This window comes from Indicator indicator, chromosome 1, assembly GCF_027791375.1.
Source record: "Indicator indicator isolate 239-I01 chromosome 1, UM_Iind_1.1, whole genome shotgun sequence".
In the NCBI taxonomy this organism is placed as follows: Eukaryota; Metazoa; Chordata; class Aves; order Piciformes; family Indicatoridae; genus Indicator; species Indicator indicator.
The window spans coordinates 68231449-68255169 of NC_072010.1; the positions used below are offsets into that span (position 1 = coordinate 68231449).

Sequence of the window (23721 nt, forward strand, 5' to 3'; positions counted from 1 at the left end):
ACCTATTCGGGAGCTGCCCAATTCCAGAATTTAGACAGTGAAGCCACTAAATAAACACACTGATTTTTGAAAGTTGTAATCCATGGACAGTTTTATAAATTGTTTTTGACTTCAGTGGAGCTAAGATGCAAAGCTGGCACACAAGTGACTACTTTAGCATTTTGTGAAATGACAGCCCAACATCCCACAATTTTAAATAAATTTAAAGGAAGTAGTTGCTTTTTAAACAGACAAAACAGTGGTTGTAAAAGTCTTTATTACTAAATACATTTATACAGTAGTTTTAAATCACAATTCATTATGCTTCGAAATTCCCAGAGCATTCTGTCATTCTCTAAATCCTCAGCGCTTTTTCCATGTAAATTTCCGTCTGGCTCCCTCTTGACCAGGCTTTTTTCGTTCCCTCACACGTGGGTCATAGGTTAGTAGTCCAGCTACAAAACATAAAAGAACATCTATTTGTTTAATGGATGTTAAACAGTACAGAAATACTACATATGGTAGATTCAACATAGCCAATTAACTTTGAATATGAATTGTAATATCTAGAAGGATTTGGTATAATACACCAAAAGGAATTTCAGATTCCCCTCTAATATTTTAACTTTTCTTTACTAATGGAACTTTCGTTGCATTTAACTTAACTAACCACTAAAACAATTCCACGTTGTTTTATATTTCTTAAGTCTCTACAGCAGTGGTCCCAAAACATTTTCTGGTTGTACACTCCTACTAGTAAAATACTTCTGAGCATACACTCCCAATAGATGCATAATTAATTTATAATTCTATTCACTAGTGAAATTCTAAGACTGTCTTCTTGCAACCCAACAGATCATCTTGCACAACACCAGGAGGCACACACCCCACTTGAGACCCTTGCTCTGAAGTGCACTTAGTGTTCTCAAAGTATATTTGGCAATGCCCAGACATGTTCAGAATTATGCAAATCTCATTACAGACACACAACACATTTCAATTGCGGTTTACATGGGCATTCCTGGCAGGTCTTACTTATCAATACTGAAAAAAGCCAAAAACTTGTTGCAAAGATACTAGCATGAAGATAGCTCTACTTCTACAGATGGCAAGAGACAAGACAAAAAAAATGACAGTTGTGCGAGTCATACATGCAGGTATTTTCCCTGCTAGTCCAGAAAGCACACTGTTAACAGCTCACTGCAATTCTGTATTTGCTGAAACAGTATGGATGGCATCTAATCACTGAGAAGCATCGAGTGCTCCAGTTCTTCAGATTAATTCTACTTTACCTTAGGCAACTGGGGAACACTATACAAAGCAAGCTCCTTCAGTCTGGCTTGTTGTGAGTGATATGTTCACACTCACTACTACCCCTCCAAAGCTAACCCTCCAGTAGTGTTTAAAACATTTTTCAACATGAAGAAGCTGAGATTAACCAAGTAAAACAAAATACAATCTTAGTACCTCACAGTTCACTAATGTGTGATAGAGAGATATTTGTTATAAAGAACATACATGCATGTTTTGTGATTCTATGCCAAGGCAATATAAGCTGATAAATAGACCAAAGAGAGGTCAGGAAGAGATGGAAAAAATGCTCAAGTCACCAGAGATGTACACAAAGGATGCTAGGAAACCAGTGAAATAAATAAATGCAGATCCCTTTCACACAGCATACAAGGTTTCACTGAGTACACATTTGAGTAAATAATCTATCTGATCCTTAACGATCCTTGTATTAGTTCCACTAATTACCAGAGATGCATTAAACACTGAAATAATGTCAATTCCTACCTTGCCTCATGAACTCCACCTCCTTTTCTGTCACAAAACTCTTTAAGGCTTTTGCAGACGCTAAACGTATTGCTCCAGCCTGTGAAGATCTTCCTCCACCAGAGACTGTGCAAATCATATCATGTTTTCCAACCCTACCAAGAAACTGGAAAGGGAAGAACAACTGTTCCCTAAAAAAAAAAAAAAAAAAAAAAATCATAACAGTAAGAATATATAGCATGTAATTTTATACACATGTATGTATATTTCTTACCACAATATATAGACAAAACCAAGGTTAACTTTCAGGCAGAGATCCAAAAAGGCATTCATATCTCTAATTTCCTACTGATATCAACTAAATGAATGGGAAACTAGCTACCAGTGGTATGTATTTCAATTTCAGTTTTTCAATTGCTTTTGTTTCACTGCTTATTTGTTGACAAGAAGATCCCTCAGTTCTGGGTATTCAAACTAAGCAATCCCTCACTTTGTTCCTGAACTCGAAGTGTAATACAAAATAAAGATCACATCTGCAAAAATTATAGCTCCAAAATCTCAAGCTTTTTATATAAAGAGTCTCACCTGGTTTGTTTCCACTGTGTTAATGTATGCCAGAGTAATTACACCTGCATACAATCTGCAAATCTCTCCAGAAACTCTTAAAACACAAACTGGTTTGGTTTTTGTTTGTTTGTGGTTTTGCTTTTTTGTGTTGTTGGTTTTTTTTTTTTTAATAACTGCAAGCCCTTTCTAAGGGGATCAAAATTTGAGCTATCCAAATAATCTGTGCACTTCGGTTTTGCATCCCTTCAGAAAAGGAGAAACAAGAAACACAGAGGAAGGCTTCCCTATCAGCTCTTAAACTAATGACTCCTGAAAACTCGGAAAAAAAGCAAGACCAAATTTTCACAAAACAGTTACAGAGAAATAAGAACACAGCATCGACTCACAACACAACTTTTAGTGGATAATTTACATACAGTAACAATACATTTCATGGCGCTCTCACCTGTCCTGCAGCACTGGGAAATAATGTAAAACATCTATTCCATTCACCGTAATTTTTCCAGTCCCATTGTCATAAACTACTGCAGTAGCTCTTGCAGTTTGTCTTTTACCTTAAAATAATTAAAACCAATCTGTTATGAGCCTTCAACATTCTACAGAACTTCAACTGCCCAAGAGGTTAGGCAAATCTCAACATTTCATACAGTACCAGCTGTTTCTCCTTGGGAAAATAAGTTAAAAATTAAGAGGAAATAAATACAATTAATTACTAGTTTTTGATACATTTTAATCCATGTTGGGGGTGGGAGGGCTGTTGGGAGAAGACAGATGTAGAAGTCTACTCCCCGTAATGTTAGCAGATCAGGGCCTTTCTTGACCTAGTGATCATAGAATCAACAACAAGGTTGTAAAAGACCTCAGAGATCATCAAGTCCAATTTATCACCCAGCACCTGATGACTAACTAAACCATGGCTTCAAATGCCACATCCAATCCTTTTTTGAACACCTCCAGGGACAGTGACTCCACTACCTCCCTGGGCAGCACGTTCCAATGGCAGATCGCTCTTTCTATGAAGAACTTTCTCCTCACCTCGAGCCTAAACTTCCCTGGTGCAGCTTGAGAGTGTGTCCTCTTGTTCTGGTGTTGGTTGCCTAGGAGAAGAGACCAACCCCCACTTGTCTACAGCCTCCTTTCAGGTAGTTGTAGAGAGCAATAAGGTCTCCTCTGAGCCTCCTCTTCTCCAGGCTAAACAACCCCAGCTCCTTCAGCCTCTCCTCATAGCGTTTGTGTTCGAGACCTCTCCCCAGCCTCGTTGCCCTTCTCTGGACATGTTCAAGTATCTCAATATCCTTCTTAAATTGAGGAGCCCAGAACTGGACACAGTACTCAAGGTGTGGCCTAACCAGTGCTGTGTACAGGGGCACAATGACTTCCTTGCTCCTGCTGGCCACACTATGCCTGATGCAGGCCAGGACGCCATTTGCCTTCTTGGCCACCTGGGCACACTGCTGGCTCATGTTCAGCCTACTGTCAACCAGTACCCCCAGGTCCCTTTCCACCTCGCTGCTCTCCAGCCACTCTGACCCCAGCCTGTAGCTCTGCATGGGGTTGCTGTAGCCAAAGTGCAGCACCCGGCACTTGGACTTGTTGAATGCCATCATGTTGGACTCTGCCCATCTGTCCAGTCTGTCAAGGTCCCTCTGGAGATCCCTTCTACCTTCTAACAGATCAACACCTATAGAAATGTGATGTCACAGTGTATGAAAAATAAGCAGTCTGTTACCTGCAAAAACCTACGTTTACCATAAGTTCGATTTCTAGCAATACTAAAATACTGAATGAAATTATAGAAGAAGTACAGTTCAAGATATTCACCTGGAAAAGGTTAACACTTCAATTATATTGGTATAAGCAATGCCTATGCATCATTTAGCATAGTTTCCTCAGAAATTACTACTTACTTCTCTGGAAGTTTATTTAGCTTCAAGTTAAATCAAGACTGTTCTTAAACTTAAAAAATCTCAAATAGCACAGACTTCAAGTTTATCAGACTTCAATAACCACTGTTCTGAAAACAGTATTTAAAAAAAAGTGTGGATTAAATCCCAGTTTGGTGCTCTCACATCATCTGGAAACCAGTCAAAGTAGAAACCAAAGTCTCTAGCCATTTTGCCCCTTAAATTCTCTGTGAGCTTTGTTCTTACCTGCTGCTTGCTGCCTAAGAACACAAGTAATTTCTGACTAAGATTCCTCTTAAATACACAGCACTGTGTGTGCATGCCCATATGCTTTGTCCAGAACTGCAGACTTTCCTATGTGTGCTGTTGCTACATTATTTCTTCTAAACAACATATACATCATATCATTCTTCCACTAAGCGTCCCTCCATCTAAAAATGTAAGCAGCCTGTGTTTAGAAGATACAGGGACCTTCATGGCTTCTTTCTAACATCCCTTTTGCCTCAGTACCAATGACTGATTCCTGTCTCTGCCCCGTAATGCTATCTTTTGTCCATTTGTTTAAAAAAAGAAAAAAAAAAAAAAAAAGGAATTCCCTCTTTCCATTTTCCTAGGCTGTTTGTAAACACCAAAATGCCTTGCTGTTCTTTGCTTTGCATCTTCAAAATTCTCCTTTGCTGGACTGCCTACAACAGTGATGATAAAGGTTATCTAGTTGCCTAAGTGTGCCACTTTTATATTGAGCAACATCCATAGAATTCTCCTTATGCATTTATGATTTCCCAGTCCTCTGCTCTTTATGTCGAGCAGTAAACTCTTGCCAGCAATGGAAGTCCTTTTTTATATCCTACATTTAGCACAAGAGGATCCTCTGCCAAGATCCTACTCCATAAAAACACAGATAAAAACTAACAATTGATAGACCTTGTGCCACGAACCTCCATTTTACTATCAGTTCATCTCATAACTTAGCATGCCATAAATTAACAATGATACATGTGATACGCACATAAACATATAAGATATAGTGACACATTCAACAGTGTTGCACCTGCTATGAAGAAAGTAGTGTGAAGAGGAAAAAAAAAATCTCTGCCTCATTATAAACCAACTTGAAATTCTTACCTTCACCAGTGCTGAAAGCCACTCCTCGCTCATCATACTTCAAGGGCTCAATAACTACCTTTTGCAACTGTGCAGGAACTTCTTTGGAAAACTTTTGTATATGCTTCTCCTCGATGTCACCACACGGCAGCGTCGCCAGTTTTTGTAAGAGTTGAATAAATCTTGAATACTGTAGACAACAAGACTTCCTTAAAGGATGCAGGTGTAATTGCATTTGCTAGGACTTTCTAATTTTGTATAAACGATCCTTCCTACTTCACTTTTATTGATGATTTCTGACAAGATGACACTTTTGCACCTACATGCTGATTTAAGAACACCATGCAGATGCATCTTTTTTTGTGTGACTAAAGATACCTGGTTCTGTCTTCAAGGAACAATGAAATTTTAATTCAAAACAGAGCCACCTCCTTTGTAATATGGGGTTATTGTATTGGAAGGAAGATCATTTCGTTTTTAAAAAGAAAACATTGAGGGGGTCTTCATTCTTTTATTACTGTTTCAATAAAATGGCAAAAGGAAATGATTTTCAACTCATTTTCAGTAAGTCAGCATGTTCATTGACTTGGAAATAATTTTATTTCACTAAACTGAACCTCTCAAATGATTATATTTCATAATATATACAGGAAATACCTATCTATCTATCTTTGGCTGTTCAAGCCGAGTTATTTTAATGTTTATGATTTCCTTTAAAACCGAACAATCAAGCTATTTAAAAATTCAAGTGATACTTGACTTAAAGGGCAACCTCTTGAAATAAATTATCCTTTGCTACTGTGTGGTTCTCCTTCCCCCTTACACCCCTCCTTCAAAGTTCTTTAACATGTGATTAAAGAGTAAACACCACCACGTTAACCCATTTGTGCTAAAAGCTGCGATGTCCTGTTATGAGAGGTTACTGGCAGCAGCACTAGACTACCTGGTCACCAGGTGTGCTATCATCCAAAATGGATTTTATATGTAGACATCATAACCTTATTTTTGATCATAACCATTACTTACAAGCTGTTATTAAAAGTAGCTTTGTCTCTTTGGTACCAGCACCTTCTGCACAAAATTAGTATTTTCCTTGTAAGCTAGCAATAGCCCCTGGAACTCCAACATCGCTAAGACAGCTACTTCTAACAATACGATACCACACAGATGTGTGGTAAAGGCTTTGAAGAGCACAAATATAAAAAAGAAAAACTTTATAGAGGCTATGTGTGAAGAAAACTTCCAACAGTTTTGCAGAACGAAAAACCAAAAGGATTCAAAATAATCAACAGCTCTGATTTTGTTTAATAATGCAAACATCACATAAAATTCTTCTGCAGTGGAACAATGTAAGAATTTGAACAGGTAAAACTGGTAGCTTATACTTAGATATTTCAAATATTCTGAAACAATGTTTGCTCCTAGGCTGCAGCTTTGTGGTTTCACATGTGAAAGGCCAGGACGTAAAACAGTCTGGAGTTTTGTTTGGTTTTGTTAGGGGTTTTTTTGTTTGATTATTTTGCTGTTGTTGTTGGGGTTTTAGGAGTGCTTTTTTCTTGTGGTTTGGTTTTTAGTCAACTGCACTCTGTTTTTACAGATGTTAAGAGTGTATGAAACCAAAGCAGTGAGCACCACCAAACCGTTTGGTTGTGTAACTAGACCAGTTCCTGTCACTCTGAAAGGAAAACCAGCCATTTTGTGTGCAGGAGCTCCTGAAAACACTGAAGTCACAACTGCTGCTACTGCAAGCAAGGTACAGGAAGTTTCCTCTGCCTGTACCAGGATGGAGAATTTACAACAAGCGTTTTTAACTTACGCTTACAAACCACAATCTGCTGAAGACCTTTTCACATTGCCCACAGACAAGGAAGCCACCACATGTTACTGTGCTGGACAGCAAGTGAGCAAAGGGCATGTTTGCTGCTGCTGCTGCTACAGTATTTTTGCAACGACACTGTCCACAATATTGAAGAACACTGTTTCTATGGAAGAAAATATCTGGGTTGATTAGACAAATAGTCTAATTTTCTCCGGTACTATCATATTCAGGCTTAAACTCCCAAAAGAAAACTGAAGCTGGCCTGAATCTGCTATCACAAACCTAATGCTATTTAGGGGGCTGTAGGAAAAAGCTCTGAGTGAGAAGAAAAGTGTACAACTACCAGGATGAATAGTATTACTCCCAGAGATAAAGGAGGACTAGGCAGTGACAGTTTGCAGATACTGGGGAAAATACAAAACCCTCCACTCCCACCACATTCATATCAAAAATATAACATGAGATACCTGTATCAGACCACAGATCTATGTAGCTTTGTATCTTGCTTCTGATATTTGATTCTGTAGCCAATTGATAAGAAAAAGGACTCCTTATTTCTGATCAGTCTTCTCTGTGACTTCTCTATCATTATTATGTCCTCCTTAAGATTAAATACTCAAATTCTATGGTTTACCATTACACAAATCCATCATGTTTCCCATCTTGAACATATACCCCTTCTCTACAATCAGCAACAGAGTTTCTAGCCCTGTCTGGTTTTCATCTGTAATGAGAATACATGACTATTTATTTCTATTATCAAGTGTTTCTATACTCGATTCTTGACTATGTCATTAGATGACAAGGAACAAGATCTCTAGGCCTCACAATGCTACCAGGAGACAAACTAAGCCATGTCAGTTACAATGGAAAACCCTTAGTAGTTCTGTACTGCGCTAGATGAAAAACACAACACAGGTCACTTCCCAAGACGTGAATGTGACAGTACTGTGAGCATGTTTAGACTTTATGAGAACGCTGAAAATTCTTTTGAAGAGCACCTGCTTCTATATAGTACCTTTTCAGTATCCAAAAATGCACCCCAAGTCCATATTTTTAAGACACAAGTCTCCTTAAGATTAGAAAGATTAATTACTTACATCATCATCTGACAGTTTTTCTAACAACATTTCTTCCAATTCAATCTTAGTCAGCCATCTGCAGCCAGCCAGGTTTCTGTTTAAAATATCACATATATTCTGCCTTTAATTAACCATGCAATTAGAGTTACATCACAAAGGATCACACAAAGTCAGTCTTCATTCAGAAATACATTTTCCATTACAAATGAATGTAGATCATATTCCTACAGTAAACATAAGAAGGCCTACGCTGATTTAAAGGATTTAACTTTTGAAAGGGATGGTAACTTCATGTATTGAATTAACCACCTGAAATTTATGAGTATCAATTATGCATTATTCATATTATTGAAGTCTGAGATTGATCTAGAGTAATACTGTAACAGTAAGCAATCTTCCCCACAACTTAGGACTTAATTTTAAAAGCCTGCTGCTAAAAAAATTTGGTTTACAAGCAGCAAAGAATTGTACCAAAGGCAGAATTTTAAAATCAAAGTCTACAATAACAGAATTTTGCCTCTGGTCTTTACTTTTCTGATTGATACACAAAATTCCACTAGCAGTAAGCATAGTCCAAGTTCTAATGCAGCAATGATACACTGTATTCTATCTGCTGTGTAATCCTGATCCACTCTGCACAGAAAGAGCACTGATGACAGCAAAAGCAGACATTTCGAAGAAAACAGTTACATTGAGATGCTAGCACAAAGAAATAACAGTATTTGAAATAAATCTTTGTGAAATATGTATTACATAAAGCAGCCAACTAAACAAAACACCACCATAAATACACATGCCAACATAATCAGGTAAATTCAAGGCAAAACTAAGTAGTTTCTTACCTCTTCTTTTTTTTTTTTAGAAACAATTTTAATGAATGTTTTCAGCAGCATTAAGGAAGCTGTGATTCAGAAAATCACTTCTTAAAGTGATTTTAAAGTAGTACTTCTTAAGTATGTATTTTAATGCTTTTCTGAGTCAGGGTACGAGAAACATTTATTTAGAAACAGTGCCAGTTTTAACAGTAATTTTATAGACCTTCCAATCCTGACAGAATTAAATTTATACTTACATTTACAAACTGCTACTTCAAGTCAATGAACTTAAAGAACTATAAACTTGAAGTAGTTCAAGATTAGGTTAAAACCCTACAGTTAATATGCACCTGCACACAATAGCACAATAGATTTTCTCGGGGAGTGGGGGGGACAAACCCAAACAAAACAAGAAATAAAAGCAAACAACAACAAAAAACCACCACCAAACCAATCAAAAAACCCCACCACCTAACACAAAAAAACCCAACAAAAAACAATCAAGCAACACACACAAAAAAACACCCCACCAAAACAAATACACACGCATACCAAAAAAAGTCCCCAAACAACCTAAATAACAAACCAACCTAAACAAACCACTAAACAAAATACCAAAAAAAAAACCAAAAACAAACAAAAAAAAAACCACAAACAACAAAACAAAAAACAAAACAACCCAACCTACAGTCCTTCCCACCCACCCTTTACCTACACTTTGGAAATAAACTATCCAGGCTAATATCAGAGGAAGTATCATACTCAGAGGATGGAAAATACTAAGTCTCATAAATCCTTTAAGTTCTCTGGGCTTTCACAAATTTGACAGACAAAAAAACCTTTTAACTCTGCCTAGTTTTAGGTCATTTTTCATATCAGTAAATCCACTCGCTGCACTCTGTAAGGAGTGAGGTTATTTTCAGCAGCATACACCAAGAAACTAAATACATTTTTTTCTCGTCTGCTAAAAAGCTAACACGAATCAATGATAAAACATTCCATGGGTCATAGGACACTATTTGTATTATGAAGAAACAAACTTTTGTTATTAAATAAGTTGAAATAATCTCAGCAAATGAATCCTTTCTGTTCCTAACAAAAACAAATGGCTGAAATTACAAAATGACAAACCAACATGATGGGCAACTGGAACAGCACATAAATTTGGCTAGAAAATATACATTAAGAACAAAGATAAGAACAACTTGGACAGTAAGATGTAGCCATATGGAAAAGTATTAAATGCCAAAACCCAAACTTCCCAGCTCTATCAATTTGTTTCATAGACTTGTTACATTTAATAATCCAACGTATCAAATTCCTTGCTAAAATCTCAAAATGGGAAATCAAAAATCCAGCCCAAGTGAACAGCTCTTACAGCATATACCCACTTCAAAAATAATCCTGACTGTACAAACTACGAAACTGACAACCGTAGTAGCATCTCCCGTAGCTTCTTCTGTTTGACAGGTACCATTTCTGTCCAGTGGCCAACTGGCTGAATAGCTTGCTGTGCATGTCACAGAAGTTAGAGGAAAAATTAAAGAAACTAAATTCAATTACTATTAATGATGATATCTTTTAAAAATCCAACCAAATAAACTTTTCTAAAATTATTAGTTTTTTTATTATTTACCTGTTTGAAACCCATAAAGGAAAATAACAAAATGAAGTATTTTAATATTCTTTACCTTAAATGTTTCTAAGTAAAAATATTTTAAAACTGCAATTAATAAAAGACTACTAGAGGTCAGCTTTAGACCTCAGGGTTTTTCAACAGATAAGCAATTTATTTGGTATTTAAAAGGTCCTGTTTTCTTACAAAGAGTTTAGCTCCTTTTTCAAAAACCTTTATTAATTAAATAATTAGAAAGCTTTATATTCAGAAACAGAATGCTGAATATTCTACTTATATTCAAATTACACTTCAAAATTTTTATGTAGGAGTGAATATTGAAAAGAGCAGGGAAAGATTAAAGAGCAAGAGGAACAGGTTGGGTTTTCCTGTTTTAGTAATGAGAAGTGAGCACTCCACAGGTATTTAACACTGGTAAGACTTTTCAACCTGAAATTACCACACAAATGTTAGACAAGCAATAAGGAAAATGCCTGAAAATGTTTGTGAAATAAAAGGCAGATAGGGTGGGGAACTACAAGAAGTTCCAAAACAACGTACTGAAGCATTTTAAGAAAAGTAGTATCAAAATTCATTCTAAATGGAAGCTTACCTTTTTGCCTTCTGAGGAAGAAGGTCTTGAGCTAACAGTTGGTCTTGGTATTTCTGAACATTCAGGAATTTTTCATATGTTTCCTAAAACATATATAGAAAAAGTACATAAATGCATTTTTCCTTTTACTATTTAAATTGTATTTATAAAAACACATTTTATGTGGTTTTACTCTCTAAACTCTTAAAATGCAGAGATACTGATTATTGTATGATGACATACATACTGTACATAAGTACAGCAATGACAATTAAAAAAAAGAAGTTAAATCTAACCAGACATTTAGACAGTGTATTTTCATATGCAGCTTCAAGTAATTCATTTTGACTTCTGCTATTTTAGTTCAACAGCGTTTGTCATCTTCTGACATATGCTTGTAAAAAAAAGAAATTCTCAACTGTATACAGAAAAGCAACTACTTTAGTATAACAGATGTAACTCCAAAACATACTGCACAATAATTTCATCAGTGCATCCACATTTCAGTTTGACTTCCTCAAGCTACTGACAAGGTTTAAGACTAAGTAATTTAATTGAGTTAGGTTTTTGGACATTTAGAGTGTCAGCTTTATTGATAGTCTTTATCAGCCAGAACTTCCTCTTATCTAAGCCTGTCTTCAGGGACACACAAAGTTGTACATTTACCATAATCAGAATTCATGTTCTAACAGACATTACAGATATATTTACTCTGAGTTTTCAGTATTTTTTTAAGCAGTTTTCTCATAAGTCTTAGCTATGCTATTTTATTTTTAAACAATGCTGTGACAGTGATTTATCACTTCAGAAAAACAAAAGGATAAAGATATTCCAAAAAGTCATACTGACAATATTACAAAAGAAACACTTTTAATCAAGTATTTTCAGGGCTGTTTCTTTCAGTTCAGAAACTTTCTGACAGTATTTGGCTCTAAAATACAACAACTAATACTCTGAACTACAACAATGACCCAATTCACAGGTTAAATAGGAATATTTGGAGAAATAGTTATACTGAAACAAGATGGCTACACTACAAAGTACTTATATGCCACATAATTTACTTCCATTGACAACTGAAAATAGAAAGCTTATAACCACTTTCATATACTCTGAGTATTAGGGAGAAACTGTAAGAAATAGTGGGGACAATCAAAAACAAATGATTTTTGTATTACTTACAAAAAAAACCCAGAACGAATTGTCAGAAATTAACCAAAGAAACACCAATTCTCAACACAATATTGGGAATTGCAACAGTATGCAATAAAATTTCTGCAGCAATTTACATTCTGAAAAACCCCCAAACCAACAGAAAACTTTGCTCAGTTATAAACACCAACTGTTCAAGCTGACCTATCCACTAATATAAAAATGCACAAGTCTATGAACTATGAACAGATTGATAACTGAGCTGCACTCAAAGCATTTAAATAGAAGAAATTCACTGAAGTCTTCAATGCAGGTCATTGGTGCCATTTCTAACAGGACAGTGGAACAAAAGTATTTTTGTAGTAAGTCGACAGTATAAAATCCTGCAGTACAAACTTGTCCAATTTTCTTTTAGACAGCATAAACACTCACATATTATAGTAGTATGCCTTTCAGAAATCCTTTATTTTTGATACTGATAATTGTATCTGATAGGAACAAGGAATTTTTTTTCAACTTACAAATGTCTACTTATCTTCAAACACAGGACACATCACGCAAAAGAGCACAATAGATCACAGTTTTAAGTATTTCCAAGCCTCACAAATCTGTAGATCTCCAAGATAAGAAGACATGGTAGCACTACTTTGGGCATGATTCGTGTCACTAATCACCTTAACGACTCCATACAGAGCTGACTGTTGGCTGCAAAAATTGTTGACTATACTTTAAGAGCATAAACGTGGTTTGGGTTAGAGGGCATGAGGTGTGCCCGATAACAAGCCATTTTTAGGCATCTGTATTTAGACACAAACAACAATCAGTACAGAGGCTTCTGCTCTGGACTGCAGAGCAAGGAAAGTGAAGGGGAAGGAGGGCTGTGAACGCCCCTCAGCTATCTGGGGAGAGCTCAGCTGCAATAAGCTCAACAAACTTAGACATTTCCATGAGCCACAAGTTCCTGTACTTGGAAAAAGCCAAACCAAGCATTAAGGAGGTATTTTGGTGTTAGATGATCAGACCTACTGGGTTACTAGATAATACAGACACATAAGGAGATACTTCACTTTACTGCTAGCCTCCTAGCTTCATCAGGCACAGAGTGTCACCTTCCTACCTGGCAAAAGCAGTCTCCAGTCTGCCTCCTCAGAAATACCCATCACCTTCATGACACTCTGCCATATACATTTATGTATTGGAAGAGTGAGCAAAACACACATGAACCAGGAGCTCATCAAAAACACAACTATATCACAGGTCTTAAAAGAAGGGATGGGGAAGAGAATCACAAGTGTTACCTTAGGACAGATTGGCTACTGTCAGAATTGCTTCTAAGCAGCAATCAAAGTATTTTCAGCTAATATGACTTAAGGATTTTTGTCATCATATTCAGAAACTACTGATAAGCACTGGCAAATAAAATGAGATATGCGTTGCCAATCACTAGTTTTTAGCCTTGGAAATTCATTGTTACAATGACAAAGAAAGCTTTACAATAATTGAAATAGCAAAATTCTACTGAAGACTCGAGGTGCTCCAAAAGAACACTCACACTCCACGGCCTAAGTTCTAACAATGCACACTTCTAAGAGTTAAAATGACCTCTTTAAACTGTTCTAGTTAAATTACAGTAATCATGTCCATTTATACAAAGAACCCTTTACTGAGATGAAGTCAAACAACATTAAAAAATCATATTTTAAAATACTTCCAAGTGTAAGAGACACACTAAATATAATTTCCTGCATATTTCTGGCAATGAAAGTGGACTTGCATCTCTTATGAACTAAAATTTTAGTCTGAAGCATTAAAAGAAAAATTAATGTATGTATTTAATCCCTGTAGAGTGATGAAGTCAACAGATTAAAAGAACCACTCACATGTGACGTACAGTATGTGGATGAGCCTTTGCAAAAATTGGGAATCACATGTAATGCACAATAATTTATCTGACAAATCTTCACTCCCCAATGGCTGAAGAAAGCTTCTGAAAACACACTTGCTTTTTCAAAGCTGGCAGGTGAGGATTTTACTAATCACTTCAGGATTCAATGGTCAAATTCATGAATGTAAACATCTGTGTGTCTTGTAAGCTCAGCTATTACACAATCAAAATAGCTGATTTTACAGGATTGGCTATGCACTGAAATGCTTCCATTCCTAATGGAGAGATCAAATTTTGGATCTCTAAAGGATGCTCTCTTTTAAAGATTCAAGAAAAAAAAAATCTCTTATCCTGCATAAAATATTAGCAAATGAAACACTAGAAGAGGCTTTTATGGGGGGAAAAAATATTTTGTTTAAAATATGCTGCAGAGCCAATACTTTACATTGCAGGTTGTGTTTTTCTTTGCTTCCTATGGAGTTTTGACTTCAGCATAATCTTTGGGGTTTTTTAGATTTCTAGGGGTTTTAGGAGTGAAAATGATTTATTGTTATGTGCTACTGCTGATCTACAAACTCTGATATGTTGAAAAATGTAAGAAGCACAATTAAAATCGTATAAAGAGACCACTTTGTTTTGTTCTGAACATTACAAAAATATTATTCTGAACAACTTTTAACTTAAATTATGATTAAATATACTATCAATATCTGTGAAATGATGTTTCATGCAATAAACATTCTTTCCTGTATCAGAAGAAAAATAAATTTTCCATTTCCCTACTATTCAACAAGCAGAACAAAGACAACAACGGAGTATAAAGCAAATACACTTTACAAAAATTCACTTACTATTCAAGTTATCCTAACTACATATGTATAGGCTGTTTTAATACATACGAGCACAGTTTAAGTGGATAATATTATTTATTAGCATTAACTGAACAAATAATGCTGTGACCAGTTATATTACCAGCAATTAATAGACTTAAAGTTCCACGTGAGCATGTGGTAATTAATGACATACAAGTTTAAGCTAAATATTATGTTTATCTGACTCAATGAAGTAGCAATTTAATGGACATCCTCAAACGGGACTATTACTTACACTATATTAACATACAAGTTGTCTTTTTCTTCCGCAGCCAAATAAAATGAAACGTGTTTTTTAAGTCTCAAAGCTCTTAAACACACATTAGTTTAATAAGAGTTGTTAAAACAAATGTTGGGAATTTCATGCGGATTTTGGCAGACTAAAAAAAGCCCTGTTAAACCTCACTTAATGGATTTAGGTTTACAGAAACCTATTTTATGAAAATATTCAGAAACCGTTGCAGAACACTGAAGTATTCTATACTAATGAAAAATGCATTTGTCAAACCAATTTGTTTGAAGGTGGTTGCCACACTGTTAGAAAAAAGATGCACCCTATTGTTTCAGAGATTTCCAAGGCAAGGTTGCATACTCCAACTGCGAGGAAGAGCTAAAAATAAACTTGTAAAATTTGTAATTTCTTCATTATGATGGAATGCAACAAAACATCTTGCCCTTGGGTTGCTCTGTTTCAGCCAAAACAAATGCAAATGGCTTGTCAGATGACAGCTGTTTGATAAGGCTCCTCTACAAGACCTGCATGCTTTACTTTTTTCCGTGAAACTTGGGATGAAAGGCAGAAGGCAGGAAGAGAATTAATGTAGCATACAGTCTAAAGGCAATGCTACAACCGTGATTAAGTAGAAAAGTTAAAAGGCACAGATTTTCCACAGCCTCGCTGCGTGCAGCCCATCCGTGTAACAAGTTGACAGGCCTAGCGCGTCAGCTCCATCATCCTCTCCGACAGCTAAAACGCAGCATTGCATCCCTTTTCAGAGAAAATTTGCGTCTGCACCATGAAGCGTTGTACATTATTTCTTAGCACTGCAGGGGGCTCAAGTCCATATGGAACCTTCACAAATATTACCACAGATCAAACCAGCGGCGTTTCGAGGCAGATTTGACATACCTATTTAAATGAACAGCAGGGGTCCTCGGGCTGCCTCAGGCTGCACAGGAGAAAACCTCTGTGGAAAGCCTATGCTGCAGCTCCATTACTCAGCAAAGACACACTCTACATTTATCATTCATTTCATTTCTGCCAGGGCAAGAAGCTCATTTGCCCAAGGTCAACAACAAAAAAAAAAAGAGGGGTGTGTGTTTTTTATTCTCCCAAAGAAATAAATGTACCTGACAAGTGGGGATTTTGTCCTCTGGACACGCAGAACGCAAATAAATATCAGGTAAGTCTAGTAAAAACACTGCACACTTAGTAAAGCTGTGCACTCAACTTGATAGCATCAGATATTTTTTCTGACAGACTAATCATGGAACTAACTTTTTAAGATGAACTATTGAGGAAACAAAATCTGACATGAGTATCCTATTAAATATTTCTGCACACGTTATTGATGCTTTTGTCTTCTTACTCTAAGAACACCTAAGAAACAGGCATATCTATAAATTCTTCTAAAGAGTAAGATAATGTTTGCACCATTAATGGTCATAAATATGAAACACCTGCTCATAATCCATGTTAAAACTCAGGGCCTAGCAATAGTGATGTTCTATTGGACACAGCTTTTTTCATACAGGTAAATAGATACAGATCCTTTATTCCTGGAACCATTCTAATCAGAAAAAGCCTTAACTTTGCATGAATGGAACAGTCTTAGAAAAATCAATTAAGCAGTTTAAATGCAAATTTTCTTCGCACTAAATGTCAGCACAAATAACATTTCCTATAGCTTTGCCCTTCAAGAAAAAAAAAATCCTGTTTTATTCTACAATGAATTTTCTTAGAACTAGTCATTCTTGTTATAAATGCATTCTCAACTTACACTACTAACCAGATTCAGCCTACAAGAAGGCATTCAGACTATTCAAACCCTGTCCAGCACCAAAATTGTAAAATAGGACAATAATTAAAGCAAGAGCTATTATGTGGTCTGTTCTCTAAATACCACATAAAAATGCCCCCAGTAATAGATTTGGTCACATAACAATATCTATTGCATTTAGCTTCCGTGGTGGCATTACAGCCTACTGTGAAAACACGAGTAAAAAACTCAGGAGCTCTTGATACGCTCTAGAATGACATGTAGTTGGTTGGGAACAAACATACTTACATGCATTAATGAATAATATGACTGCTTGCCAGTATAAAAGAGAAAGTGAAACGGTCGGCCATCTTCTCCCCACTGGATTTCTAATGAGAGGCAAGATTAGACAGGAAAGCAATACACAGTCACTGAAAAAAACCCTTGTATTTAATAGCAGTTATAAACTTCTTTCACAATACTGATTACCTTTTTTAATACCAGAGAACAAAGACATTTTATGGATGTTCAACCTATCTGCAAACCTAATGAACGAGACTACATTGTTAAAACCCAGCTCCATCTGCAATTAAAACCCAAAGTTTAATATAATGTGTCTAAATATTGTTTACACAAGGCAATTGCTTATACACACCTTAAATAAACTTTCTAAGACTGTACAGTTGGTATTACAGGTAGAAGCATCCATTTTAGAATAGAAAGAAGTATTAATTAAGAGACAACAGAAATCTACATAATGATTGTGAAAGATTAAAGATTAACAGCTCTGAAAAATAGTGCTTTAAACCTTGAGGAAACATTTAGTTTAGACATACTATTACTAAAGAAACAAGTATTCGTACAATTTTCTGTATTCAGAACTTGGGTGATGTTAGGACTTGTTCTTATTGATACATTTGTGACATTTAAATACAAAGACTAATGCTATAGTTTACAAGAAAACGTAAGTTGCATGTAATTCAATACATGCAGTTTATTTTATTAATTAAAAAAAAATATTTAAGGACAAATACATTTCTACTTGAGGGGGGAACAGGGGGAGGGGTCAAGACTTAAATATAACATGAAAAGTATCTTTTCCAAATAAGAACAGTGACGACAATAAAACCCTGAGAGCATTTTACAAGCTGAAATGCTGAGGAACTACCAGCCATTTTATCCATTGAAATTCGAATAAGGCTAAGACTTAGACAAAAATATGACTCCAAAAACCTGTCTGCTAAGCACAAAATGTAATACATTGGAACATTGAGACATAATGCAGCAGGAGCTGAATGTAAAGATGCAAAACTTACTAGAACAAAAGTAATATACAGGGCTTTTACCTATGCATACTAGTAGTGGAATGTGTGAATTTCCATGTACACAGCTGTGAAAGTGTATTTTGTTGAAATGTTCAGGAAACACTCTGAAGTTTAAATGTATGGTTTTGTACTTCAAAGTTATCAAAGATGTAATTTATAGAAAAAATAAAGATGCCTTAAAAGATTAACTTATTGAAAATGTTACTTTTAGATGTAAATACAAAGATACGCATTTATACTAATTAGTTCTTAAACTCCCCAAGACACAGCTAGCTTTTCAAAGAATTCTTTACTCCTGAAAGCACATAGAACAGTATCTTAGTTGTGACATAAAACAGCCCTTGGATTTTAAAATTGCATAATGATTAACTTTGTCCTATGTTTTCACTTTCTCCTTTTCATTTCAGAATACTGTGAACTTAAAAATAAGGCATGATACCATTTGAAAGCCGAAATTCCAAAATTTCAGATTAATTTAGACAGCTTTGTAAAAGGCAGCTTTGTAAAAGACAGCTTTGTAACAGGCACAAAGCCCTAAAAACATCAAGTAACAATTAATTCCGGGAACAGAAAAAGGAAGGACAAAGGATGGCAAATCCTAAGATTTCACTGATAACCATAACTGGGATTTGACAGTTCAGTGAATTTAAAATTTCATACTCATATTACCAGTTCATACTAAATGTGAGTAAAAGTGGACAAAACACTTTGACAGATCTTTTAAATATCCTATTTAAAATTAATTTAGCAATTTCAATGAAGTTCTCACTGACCAACAGTGTATGAACTGGGACTTCACACAGTGTCTTAGGAGCAACACCGAAGAGAGTATGGACAAGTGCAGAACTAGGGCTTTCAGATCAAAATTGAAGCATGATTAGGGGACTTTTCACTCTCCCTATTCACTCTGCTAGCAATTTCAAAGCTGTACTTTCCAAGCTTTTAGAGCAATTAAGTTACAATGGAAATTTTTAGTTTAAAATAGTATTAATGAATATTTTATGGCTGAGATAGACAGCTCTGACAAAAAAACTATTGAATTCAACAAAAGGTTTTCCCATGACTTCAACAGATTCTGCACGTCATCCTACCTATTGTTTATTTTTAAACAATGAAAAACATTTATCTGTAGCTAGTTAAGAATATGCCTGAAAAGACACCACTGATATTCCAGAATCCATCAGTATTTTTTTTCTGAAAACTAGATTATCAGACCAGGCTTTCACTGCTTATGTCTTAGTACTTAATAGGAACACAGGGACAAAAACTGTAAAAATAAGCATTTTTAAATAGGCAAAAAATCTAGAACTCCAAAAAAATTTTAAAAATTATCTATGAATACTTACTCCTCTGCTCTGGAAAAATTTGAGTAGGATGCTGTAAATAAACAAATAAGTATCAGCAAAAGGAAAACGTTACTTTAAATATCATGCTACAGCTATTCAGAAATGTAACAACCAAAAAAAAAAAATCCTACCTTCATCATGGGCCTGGCTTGTTCATCAAATAAGCCAGAAGGAAAGAGATAGGCAATAGCTTTCTGAAAACAAAAAGAGAGATCATATATGTAACTTTTTCCACAAAAGCATCATCAAAACATTGGAAGTACTTCCATGTAGAGAAAAACAGCATAACACTTGTACAGTACGCAATCAAACCAGTAAGAAAGAGCGCTACAGGTGCTGTGCAGAAAAGCAGATCATTTCCACAGGAATCATAAGAAAAGGCAAAAATCTCACTTTGAAGCCTCTACTCCACTATACCAGAATGAGTGAACTTTCTTCTGTGAAGTTTAGTTTTTATGGTATGCATTTAACATAACCTACCAAAACTACTCGAGCACAAAGACCACCTTTATACATAGTGATCTTCCCCCTAAAATTTCAAGTGCTGTGACTTCTAGAAGAAACTACATCTAAGTTATCTTTCTGAAAATGTCAGTGTTTGTTAAGTGCCTATTGACAGACCAAGCACGGAAATTTTATTTAAAGCAAATGGACAAAGCAGAATTTTAAATATTTAGAATCCCAGTTTTATATGCTAAAGCAATGTTTGTTGTGGCAGCAGAAGATATTTTACACAGCCTAAACAAGAATTTCATTCATCACTGTTTTTGAAAACAACTGTGAATCACTACAATCCTTGATGAACTTGAAGTAACCACTCAAGAGAGAAGGTCTCTCAAATGCCATCTTTCTTCTCCTTTGATACCTAAGGGTTTGCTAAAACAATTTAGAAGGTGACATTCATTATACACTCAACGTTTATCACTCTTTTTACTAAGTACAAGATACACAGAAGTAAAAGCAAACTACCTACCACTATTCATGCAATGTATAAAGTTACTATCATTTGCCTCCCACAAAAAGAAGGTACACCAACATTACAGAGCATTTTGGAAAAAAAAAAAAGTTAAGCCAAATGACATATGTTTCTGTTCAACATCTTCTTCCTCTCCCACTTCAGTATGACTAACCCATAATTTAATAAAGCAAAAATATGCATTTATGGGAGTTATTTCCATTTGTTTTCAAAAACAAACCAGAAAAACCCAGCCATCAAAATCCCCCAGATTTAAGGGTCTGGCAAGTGTGGTCAGTTTCACACTATGGGTAGCAGAGCTTATGGTAGAAATCTTGTGCTTGCACAGTAACATGGATGAACCAAATAAACCCCTCTGGCAGTGGTCTCATTTATATTTCCATTAGACAGTATGGGACAGTAGAATTACAATAAAATCAGGGTTTAAAATCTTCTCTTAAGAAAAATGGCTCTTCGTTGCTTAGGCTACCTCAGGGCTATTACTTGCTGATATTTTTTTCCATGGACATGGAGTGGTTTGTCAGTGCTTCAACTGATTTAATATGCATGGAGTGTAAAAAGACCTAACCTATTACTTTCATTAATCCCCTACTGGCATTCTGAACAGAAATTTTGAGAATTCTGAAGCAAACAAAAGGCTTAACTTGATTTTATGAAATGGTAATTTTGTTTCTCTTAGTGACTATTGTATTCCCATTTGTTAGTCAATGGGCATTTTATGCATACACACAGTAGGTGAACACCTATTTATGAACAAATGGGGATTAATTATGATGACAACAGAAATCTGCTGTGAGCCAAATGATGTTAAACAAACACATTATATAATATATTAAAATAATTTATTACAGGATACTGACTGCATATATACTTAAGACAGTCTTTCTACAAGCATTCCCAGATTCTCAGTCCATTACTGTAACTATGACACCTTAATGCCAAATATAACATTTATAGTGAATAGTGGCTGCTGAGACCTACTTCTAGAAGTTTATTTTCTATTGTCTTTCACGCTAAAGCATAAACAAACTCTGCACTAAGAAATCCTAATACCTGTTTCTAGCTCTCCACACAACAAATAGACAAAGAATAACAGTTCACATTGTAAGTTTGCTTTTTCTGTTGTTCCAAAATAGAAATAGTCTTCCTGCCATCTCCCTTTTTTTGTGACAATGTAATCAAGGATGGGGTACTTTGCTTTACATTGATACCAACTATACTGGGATGCAACTGTATCCAACTTCATTCACAAGTTTCTGATAAATTTTAAATAGCTGTGTTCTCAGACTACTTTTAGCCCAGTAAGTCAGTCACCTTCTCAGAATTTTATAGAAGCTGATTTTGTCTAAACAAGTATTTCACTCTTGTGGAAAAGGAGTCCTTCAGAAAAGCTGTAATTCTCAGCACTGCTGTGTACAAGTGATAAAGATGGCACATCAGCCTTAGGAATGACATCAGAATTAGGCTCTCCATACTGTAGCTGGAGCACATGAATAACCATGAAATATTTTCCTGCAATCTTTTGACAATGCCTTCAGATTTGGAACACAGGCTTCATTTCAGGAATCTCCATGTCTCTTATGTCAAAATCCTGGAGAGAATTAACTGCACATTCTACATTTTCCTGAACAGGTAGAATATCTTTAAAACTTTATAATCAAAGTTCAAATGATAGAAGTAGAGTTCCCAAGAACTCCGAAGATTTAATCACAGTTTTCCATTCCAGATGTGGTTTTCAGCTTAAGGATCATAGTCTATATCTTCCTTCTAGTGCCTAATTCGACTTGAATTCTAGATGAGAAAGGGAATATGCTGAATATGACCACGAACTATTTTCTTCAGGCCATCATCTTGGCTATACAGGATTCATTCACCCCACTCTAGCCTCCATAGGTTCTGGGCTACTATTCACTGCTATTTGTGAAATCATTTCCGAAGACAATGGCAACAGCATAAAACACAGCTTTCTGAATCCTGTAATTATTTTCAGCAGAAACAATTAAAAATCCCTGGTACCTAATAACACAATGGTATTTCCAAAAAAATAATTACCTAAGCTATTCAAAAAAGATGAAATGGATACAACCTGCTTCTGCTATGAGTTCCTTAAAAAAAAAAAAATTAGCCATTTCATTCCAGGATTTGGAAGTGTTTGTTTTTAAGCTCTACTGTTGATCCACACAGGAAAGAAAAAAATCCCACACAGTAATCACATTTTAAAAAAATAGCAGACCATCACAAATGTGTTAACAACAAAATAGTTTATATCAGGTTATTTCTTGAACTGTGGTGGCAAGCTTAACATTCCTATAACAAACTAGAAGGAATTCTGTTATATCATCACTTGTTGAGGGATCAGATGATTCAACATACTACTCATAGGACCACAGTATCTTTCAATTGCAGCTGTAAGTTTGAATTCTAGCCAGCTGGAGTAGAGAACAAGCTTCCATCCTTATTAAAAGAAGCCCTCATACACGGCAGATCTTCAAACATGCAAACCAATTCATTAAAAATAACCTGTCCAGCAATCCATGTGGCATGTCATGCAAATTCAGCATATTTCCGACACACTGATTTTCCCTCTTCATTGTATATGTTGCACATGCTGACTTTTGACCCTCCTTCCCTTCCTATCTATCTACGAGCCAAGACATTTTGTTCACTCACTTTCTCAAGCATCAAAGGCTAACTGAATCAAGCAATCAGCTATCTCCACAAGGATTTTTTTTTCCCCACTGTATTGAGAAGAATTCAGTACATCAATTCAAATAGAGTTGAGTCATACTGGGATAGGGGAAAGAGACTGAGACAATTCAGTCCTTAACCTGCCCTAAATGAGAGAGGTTTGGCAGGCCAAATCAACGTTGCCCATGTGTATTCCCACACTTTTGCTGAATCCATAGCTCAAACAAAACATTACACTAATTTTG

The 23721-nt window shown here is 35.7% G+C and overlaps 1 protein-coding gene across 1 annotated transcript in view; it reads right to left on the reverse strand.

The window, feature by feature from the left end:
- Nucleotides 1-247: 247 nt before the first annotated feature.
- MRPS9 (mitochondrial ribosomal protein S9) overlaps nucleotides 248-23721 on the reverse strand; it is a 35284-nt gene continuing 11810 nt past the window's right edge. Inside the window, exons 3-11 of the mRNA XM_054385105.1 lie at nucleotides 19944-20006; nucleotides 19813-19843; nucleotides 17451-17530; nucleotides 11275-11357; nucleotides 8250-8325; nucleotides 5352-5520; nucleotides 2768-2876; nucleotides 1777-1946; nucleotides 248-434 (exon numbers count right to left, since the gene is read on the reverse strand). Coding sequence (XP_054241080.1) covers nucleotides 343-434; nucleotides 1777-1946; nucleotides 2768-2876; nucleotides 5352-5520; nucleotides 8250-8325; nucleotides 11275-11357; nucleotides 17451-17530; nucleotides 19813-19843; nucleotides 19944-20006 — 873 coding nt within the window. The 3' untranslated portion in view covers nucleotides 248-342. The remainder of the gene's footprint in view (nucleotides 435-1776; nucleotides 1947-2767; nucleotides 2877-5351; nucleotides 5521-8249; nucleotides 8326-11274; nucleotides 11358-17450; nucleotides 17531-19812; nucleotides 19844-19943; nucleotides 20007-23721) is intronic.